Below are 9,525 nucleotides of genomic sequence, written 5' to 3' on the forward strand. Positions count from 1 at the left end.
GTTAGAGTAGATGGGCACCAATAGAGGTCGAATATTTCAAGAACTTTTTATTATGGGGATCAGATAAAGACGAAACAAATATAATATGCTTTGAAATATTAAGAAATGCAAGGTCTATAGTAGTTTTGGAAACATCTAAGTTACGATGCCGTATTTTAAAAGTTTTTGTCAACAATCGAAGCTTTCTGTGTTTTTCATGAGCATATGTATGTTATATGCTATATGCTATATGCTAGTTCCATTGGAACCAATTGTAAAGGAGGGATGTCAATTTTTGTTAGTCAATATCAAGGTATGAAATAAGACTTGAGACAAAATGCGTAAATTCATTATTATAACCCTATATATATATATATATATATATATATATAGAGAGAGAGAGAGAGAGAGAGAGAGGCGAGTTACGTTGCTAACCGTTCAATTCATGAAAACTATACAAACCACTTTTGACCAATAGAAAAATTCCGTTTTTTTATTTAATTTTAATAATTAAGGGTATAATGGTCATTTCATCATATATTGATTAATATTGAAAGGTAATAACTTCTATTAATTATGAAAATGTATTAATGGAAACGTTTCATATGTAATGAGGTAAATCTTTTTTCTTAATATAATTTTTTTATCATTAATTTTTTTATTATTTTATTAAATTATACTTATTAAAATAAGAATTATAAAAGCAGTAAAATATGAAATCTGTGTTCGTTTCATTTCTTGAAACAGTTTCATTTCTTTATTTAATGAAACAGTTTCATTAACGGTAATTGAATTAGTATTGAAACAAAAAATAATGAAACAGTTTCATTTCTTGATTTAATGAAACAAAATCTTTGCTTTAGTATTCAATGTTTCATTATATTTTGTTGATTATAATATGTTTTATGTTTTATAATTTATTAGGATATATCTAATTCATTGTAGGTGACAAGAAATGAAACCGTTTCACCCTTTATAGAACGAACTCACATGACTCCTTGTCACCTACAATGAAAGACGGACCGGTTGTCATGTAGTGTTGAACGATAATTGCAAACTATTTCATTAACGGTTATTGAATTAGTATTGGACTATTAATAATTTCTAATCAAAATAATTTTAAAACAAGGGAAATTCTAATAAACGATGAAACATATAAAGAATGAAACATTTTTAAAATTTTAATAAAACATTTTGAAAACTGAATATTTTTTAATTTAATGAACGTTTTTCATGTATAAAACGTTCCAAAATATTAATAAATTAAATTCATCAGTGAAATTGTGTCAATGGTCACTATTGAACATGATATTCGTTTTATTACTCAAAGTACATATATAAGTATAATTTAATAAAATAATAATAAATATTAATGGTAAAAGAATATATTAAGAAAAAAAGATTTACCTTATTCCATAAGAAACGTTTCCATTAATACATTTCTATAATTAACAGTAGTTATTACAATCGAAAACAAAATATAAAATTTTAAAATGGTGTTAAAAAACATTAATATGAGATGACATAAATTGATTTAGATAGTGTTACTCGGAAATACAAGAATTAATTTTGTGACCCCAACTGATGTCATTTTATCTATCAAAATATATCATATGATGTTTTTAATGATGGAACAAAATGACAGTGCTACATAGATATGTTCTAGTAGATAATATTAATTTAGAAATGATTATTGATTGATTTTGTGTCTAGATATGTTCAGAAAAAAAAAGGTTTTATATAAATTCAATGTTATTTCTAATAGCAAAAAAACATATTAAAAAAATATCGTACTCATCGAGGGCCCCTTTTCATATCTCGTCCAGGACCTAGAAATTGTCAGGAACGGACCTGTATCAACCAACATACTGTTGCAAGTTTTTATATATGTATATATATTTACACACACATATATATATATATAGTGTATATATATATATATATATCAATATATTATATATACATATTAGTTAGAGTATTAGTGCCTATATATATTTATATATGAATAGGATGCACAAGACAACTTCCACCTGAGTGGTTCTTTTTAGTCACTTTTGTTCATCACTCGATCGCCATTGGTTGATGGCAAGTGCAAACCTATTTGGGGCCATATGCGGTGGTCCATGTCTCATAGTTTCATCGTAATAGTAAAAATTTACATTGCTACGTACAGTCTCTCACTTTAATGCTTCGTTGCATTCCCCCATCAAACTAAATCTAACTATAACATCAATTTATGATCACTAACTTGGTCTATGGTGTTATTAGATTATATATATAATATATATATATATATATATATATCAAACTTTTTGTTTTTCAACTTTTAATTTATAATGAGTTTCTTTACTTCTCAAATATTTACCACTTCTCAAATTAACATTTTTCTATATATACTATCTTATTAAGCAAATTTAACAAAAGTCTTAAAGTCTTAAAATACTAAATGACCAAAATACCCTTTATACTAACTTTATGTCACTTTTACACCCCCTCCTCTCCTCACATACACCCATCCTCTCACAACCGATTTTTTTAAAATTATAATTTTAAATTTACATTTTATACCCCATAATTAATTAATTAATTAATTTACTTTACGTTCTTTACTTTTAAATGTTTCATTTTAAACTTTTATCAAATTAACATACATAATCGTATATCAATTAAAAAATGTTTAAACGAAACATTTTTATTTTAACAAGTTACTATACACCATTATAATCGTCTCGTTAATAACTTCGAAATGAGTTCAATATTGAATAGTTTTTTACTTAATTATATTATTATTTATTATATATACCGTGAAAAAATATTTATAATATTTACGATTTATATTTTTATAGTTATTTATTTATATATATACTATATATTTTGGGGTTAGGCTGTCCAAATTGCACTGTATAATATGTTCTGAATTAATATGTTCTTGGTTTTTTTTTTGAAATATATATATATATATACATGTATTAATTCAACCTTAATATGAGTTTATGGACAAGAAAGAGGGTAATCAGCTGAAATTTCATTCTAAAATCCATTTTTTTTGGTTTTTTCATGGCTTATGATCTCTCAAATTTGTAGTTTTCTTTATTGGTTTTGAGTGTTTATCTTAAAATTCAAGTTTATTGGTTCTTTGCTTTTGGTGTAAATCGAACACATTTGTGGAGTCGTTTAAATATGTTGGATTTTAAATATATTGGATTTTAAACTGCCATACAATTTTTTTTCATCGATAGTCTGTAATTGGAACCATAACTCTTATTTATTCAAATTGTATTAATATGTAAAGACCAATGGTAACCTATATAATCGTTAAATCTTATCTTATAAAATCAGTGAAACTTCAAAATCGTTAAAATTCATGGCTCCCGCCGCATTGCGCGGGTACACAACTAGTATGTATATATATATATATATATATGGATCTATTCAAGAAAGAATTGACCTCACAGTTACCACAAACTAATTAGTTCTCATTTGATTAGACCCATATATATAATTTTTTTTTGTTTTTTGTCTTTTAATTTATAATGGATTTTCTATAGGTTTTGGCTTTTTTTAAAACTAGTTGGAGAGTTGGTATTGATGGAGGAATAGAACCTATGACCCTTGTTACCATTGCAAGCAAGCAATCTATAGCATTCACTCTTAATACCGTCATCAGTTGAAAAAAATTGAGTTTTCCTCTCGTTCATGGTTGCCTAAATTAAGCTTATAATTGACTTGTTATTAGTTGTCATAAGCTTGTCATTGTTGTATCTCTCTCTGTCATCATTTTATCTGTCAGTTGCTCTCATCGTTAATTATCTTAATTTGTGATAACCATGAACAAATTAACCCTAAATCTATGAATTTAGGTCAATGAATTAATTAGGGCTTCCATTACATTTTATTATGATCTTGATTGTTGGGTATTGATTATCATTGCCGTTTTCATATGATTTCTTTTAGTTTCTTCTTGATTATTTGAATGCTTTAATTAGTGGTTAACACTTTGACGTCATGTCTTACATACTTATGACTTGCTACGTAATTTTACCACACGATAGATGAAAGAAAACATCGATAAGTTTGAATTCAATCAAAAGTTTTAACAAGTATCATAATAATTATGGTATAATTTTATTTTTGAATGTTTTATTTTGTTAGAATAAAGAGTTAAAATACACTGATTGCAGAAAAATTAATATGTAGCATGAAAGAAGTTAAATTGTGAAGTGAGAGAGAATGCATTCGATAGATGTAGAACTGATTTCTTGTTTTTGGTTATCTTATTATAAGAATGAAGAGTGGTGGAATATATTGCTTGTGAAAAATAAAAATATAATTTATAAATAACATATGTCAATTCTTTTCTTCTATGAATATTCCGAGGCCTAAAAAATGTAATAAAAGATAAATAATTAACTATTTACAAAAACAATTTTCAAAATGAAAATAACAAAATTACCAATCCAAGATATCTAGATCAACTTCAAAGTCCATATTTTGTGGGAAATGGAGGTAGTAATTCAAAATGAAAACATACCATTCCACGTTTTGTCTATCCAGTCTCATGGAGACGTTGGGGCATCTAATTAATGAAACACACCAGCAACTGATTTTGCCATAGATTTTTTTATATTCCTCTTTATATGGTTTCTCTAATCTCCGTCAGTTTGCTTCTAATTGCAAACAAAAGAGTAGATAGATATTGAGAAAGAGAAGCAAGAACCTCATAGTTATTGCTTCATATCTTTCTATAGATGCATAGAGAGAGAGAGGCGTACCGCCAACTATACTATCAATCCATAATTTCTGATCGAGATCAAGACAGGAGAAGAATAAAGAAGTTTATCATAGAGAGATGTAGAAGAAAAGAAATTGTAACCGTAGAAGATGAGAAATAAAAGTTTTGGATTAAATATAAAACCTAAAATAATTAAAAGGAAAAATTGAAGAAAAAGAAAGACATAAATACTGATATAAGGAGATGTCATATCAACATTGTATGTTTGTGCTTTATAAATTTATACAGATCATAAATAAATAAAACCCCTTAAAATTAAATATTAATTCTACATGAAATCCCAATTTTGCTTGAGTCTTGGATTCGTGAATATATATAAAAGACAATACATGTAACATAATTTAATAAAGATGGTGATTAAAAGTTCAAAAAGATCAGCATGCATGCATACATCATGATCATTCATGGATCATATATATCCAAAACCCTAATCGAATAATGATCAAACCGATCGACTCATCATCTTTCAATGGTAATTAATTAGAGTTGAGAAGTGATTTATGGAACCATGACCTCCAGCTGCCGGAGTTCTTCCTCGTTATCTCCACCTGCCGCCGAGCTTTCTTGCATAACATGAAGTTCCTCACTCCAAACGATCCAATCATCTCCCATGGATTCAGAGCTGCATCAAAATATGTAACCAACATTAATTACATATGTTCATCATGAATGTGTGTATATATATATATATATATATATATATATATGGTAGCGGCCGGAGAATGTACCTTCTGCTCCGGCGATCGGACTATAAAGAAAGAAGTCACTGAATTTGGTTCCGAGGACAGGAAGACGACCCTCACGAGCGTAGGATTTGAGAGCGGTCTCAATGACGGCAGCCACCACTTCCGTCTCGTCAACCACAAACCGGAGAGGTCCGGCGCTTCCCACGACGGTGATTGTAATCAGAATCCGTTTACCTCCGCCTCTCCTGCCCTGATCCTTCTTCTGCTTGAACAACATCTCTCAATTACTTACTACTCCTCCGATGGAACAACCAATAATAACGATGGTTTTGTAGGATGGTGTTCAGGGTCCGACGCCGAGACAGCGGTAGCACCAGACTTCCTCGGAAAGCGATACTACGATCTCCGGCGATGGGAGTGAAGAGAACATGAACAGCTGGTTGCTAAGGATTTCCACCATTAACAAATGGGATTTTGCGGGGAAGATTCGAGAGAGAAGATGAAGTAAAAAACAAAATCAAATTCAAATTCAAAATAAGAATCAGAATGAGATTCAGATATAGATATAGGAGAGGATTGTTCGTATTGATTGTTGCATGTTGTATGTGATATATAGAAGGAGATGAATCAAGTAGGGACGAAATCTGCCGACGCTTTCGGAACACGTTTCACACATTATACCTTCTATCACTGTTATCACCTCCACGTTGCATTCGCTCATATCCTTTTTATCTAACATTTGCTTTGACCTCTTTTTTTCTCCTCAAGAAAACTAATGAATGGAACATTTATATCACTTCTAGAGTCAATTACTCGTTCTTTTTATTGATTTCTCATAGAAAAATATTTTATGTTTTTTAGTATTTATACTATATTATAAAGTAGTTAACAAAAATTCTTAAAAACTATTTTTTATATATTAAGTATTGTTTATTAATGCATATTACTTAAAATTCAACATTACAAGTAAATTATGCATAAATATAATTATTAAAATTTTATGTTTGAATTTGTGTAACTAAATGCGGATAAACATAATCAAATATAACATAAACATCTCATTTTAAATATAAAAAATTTAAATATAAATAGGATAATCATTGATTTTTAACATAATACTTACTTATTATCTTTATAAAATGTTATATTATTAAACCAAAAATAAATTATTTTTAAACTTAAATTAAATTAAATTATAATAAAAATAAATTCAAGAAATTACATAAAAAATGAGAACTTTTAGATAGTTGATTTGATACTAACATTGATATATTTCTTAAAAATACATAAAATCGTATTATAACATCGACAAAAACAAAGAATAAAATAAAACATTAAAATCGAAATGTATCTCGCTGCATTGCGCGAAAACCCTTCTAGTATAAGATATATATATATATATATATGTATATTATAAAGCAATTAACAAAAACTTTTAAAAACCATTTTTATACGTAAAGTACTGTTTAATAATACATATTACTTAAAACTCAAGATTGCAATGAAATTGTGCGTAAGTACAACTTATTAAAGTTCCATATCTGAATTCGTGTAACTAACTGCAGATAAACATAATCAAATACATGATAAGCATTTCATTTTAAATATAAAAAATCTAAAATATAATTATAATAATCATTGAGTTCTAACAAAATATTTAATAATTATCTTTATAAAATGGTATATTATTAAACCAAAAATAAATTATTTTATTATTAAACTTAAATTAAATTATAATAAAAATAAAATAAAAAAATTACATAAAAAATGAGAATTTTTAGATATTTGATTTGATACTAATTAACATTAATATATTTCTTAAAAATACATAAAATCGTATTATAACATCAATAGAGACAAAGAATAAAATAAAATATTAAAATCGAGATGTATCTCGCTGCATTGCACGACTAGAAAGGTACTTGTGCAATGCATCGAGACACATCTCGCTTTCAGTGTTTCATTTTATTCTTTTTTAATATCGATATAATACGGATTTATGTGATTTTGAAAACGTGATAATGTTTTTATTTTTTTGAATAAAATATAAATTTAAAAATATCATAAAATTTTGAAAAAAAATATATCGATATCAGTATCAGATTAATCTGTTTAAAAATTCTTGTTTTTGGTGTAATTTTTTTAATTCAATTTTTTTATTATAATTTAATTTAGGTTTAATAATATTTTTTTATAAAAATAATAATTAAGTATTCGGTTAAAACCCAATAATTATCTATACTATATTATAAAGCATTTTTTATGCACGAAGTACTGTTTGTTGATGCATATTATTTAAAATTTAATAGTACAAGTAAATTGTGCATAAATACAACTTATTAAAGTTATATATTTGAATTTGTGTAACTAACTGCAGATAAACATAATTAAATATTGGATAAACATCTCATTTTAAATATAAACAATCTAAAATATAATTAGGATAATCATTGAATTCTAACAAAATACTTAGTTATTATCTTTATAAAAAAATATATTATNTTTATAAAAAAATATATTATTAAATCTAAATTAAATTTCTTCGTTACTAAACCTAAATTAAATTATAATAAAAAAGTTGAATTAAGGAAATTATACTAAAAACAAGAAAGTTTAAAAAGTTTAAATTGATACTGATATATATATATATATATATATGTGTGTGTGTGTGTGTGTGTGTGTGTGGAGATTCAAACGAGAACCCCTGTGATTTACGAGAATGCGAGAACAACCTAATAACCTCAAACTTTTTTAATTAATAAAATAACTTATATTAAATATAAATAAATTAATAAGGGCAGTAATGTAATTAAGTACTTTTTATAATTTTTATTTTATTTTAATTAGTCATAATTATCCMTTTTTTTCMTGCACGTTCGTTTCCACTCTCTTCTTTTCCCTTGTGATAATTGTGTGATTGTGTAACCATAACCTATTGAAACCATGATCAGTCAAGTGTAACCATAACCTATCGAAACCATGAGTAATCGTTGTGATAAATGTGTGATTGTCTAACCCTAACCGATCGAAACCATGATCAAATTGAGTGCGCAAGTAATGTTATAATAGTGATATCACATGATTATCGCACTCATATAACACCAAATCGTTTAGTGGATGTCGCCCGTAATCGTTGTGATAAATGTGTGATTGTCTAATCCTAACCTATCGAAACCATTAGTAATCGTTATGATAAATGTGTGATTGTCTAACCTTAACCGATCGAAACCATGATCAAATCGAGTGCGCTGTTATGATAGTGATATCACATGATTATCACACCCATATCACATCAAATCGGTAGTCGATTTTCTAAGTTAACACTAGCCGAGCGGAATCCTTGTGATAATGTGATTATCACACCAAATCGTGTTGATATAAGCGATAATGTGATAATCACATGATTATCACACCCATATCACATGATTATCACACCTATATCACACCCAAATCGTGTTGATATAAGCGATAATGTGATAATTGTGTGATAATCGTGTGATAATCACATGATTATTACACCCATATCACATGATCAACCATTTATTAGATAATGATAATCATGATCGTGTGTAATCGTGTTAAAAGATTTTATGATATCATTTCCATTATTACCCTTTTATTTTTAATATTTTTGAATCTTTTTAAATTTCAATTTTAATTTTAAAAATCTTTTAATTTTATTTTTTATCACAATATGAGGTTATTGGGTTGTTCTCGCATTCTCGTAAATCACAGGGGTTCTCGTTTGAACTCTTCCATATATATATATATATATATAGAGAGAGAGAGAGAGAGAGAGTTGGGTTCACGTGAGACCAAGAGCTTTTCGTGAGACCCGTAAGACCAATTTATATTCATTGATCAACTTTATAATCTAATAATCTAATGGTCTAAAGTTGCAAGGTGGCAATTTTGTAATTATTAAGAAGTCTTGTGGCGTTTATGAATGTTTAGATCTGACGATTGTAAACCTAATCCAATGGTTGAGAATTGGTCTTACGGGTCTCACGAAAAACCATTGGTCTCACATGATCCCAAGTCTCTCTCTCTCTCTCTCTCTCTCTCTCT

At 27.3% G+C, this 9,525-nt stretch overlaps 1 protein-coding gene across 1 annotated transcript; it reads right to left on the reverse strand.

Moving 5' to 3' along the window:
- Positions 1–5,025: 5,025 nt before the first annotated feature.
- LOC112528725 (uncharacterized protein At4g22758-like) lies at positions 5,026–6,005 on the reverse strand. Its single transcript, XM_025139756.1, has 2 exons — positions 5,500–6,005; positions 5,026–5,393 (listed from the first exon to the last, which is right to left on the reverse strand). The coding sequence occupies exons 1-2, from the start codon at positions 5,732–5,734 to the stop codon at positions 5,248–5,250; spliced, it is 381 nt and encodes a 126-aa protein (XP_024995524.1). The 5' UTR covers positions 5,735–6,005; the 3' UTR covers positions 5,026–5,247.
- Between the last annotated feature and the right edge of the window lie 3,520 nt (positions 6,006–9,525).

Source organism: Cynara cardunculus, assembly GCF_001531365.2.
Source record: "Cynara cardunculus var. scolymus isolate 2C chromosome LG 15, CcrdV1, whole genome shotgun sequence".
NCBI lineage: Eukaryota > Viridiplantae > Streptophyta > Magnoliopsida > Asterales > Asteraceae > Cynara > Cynara cardunculus.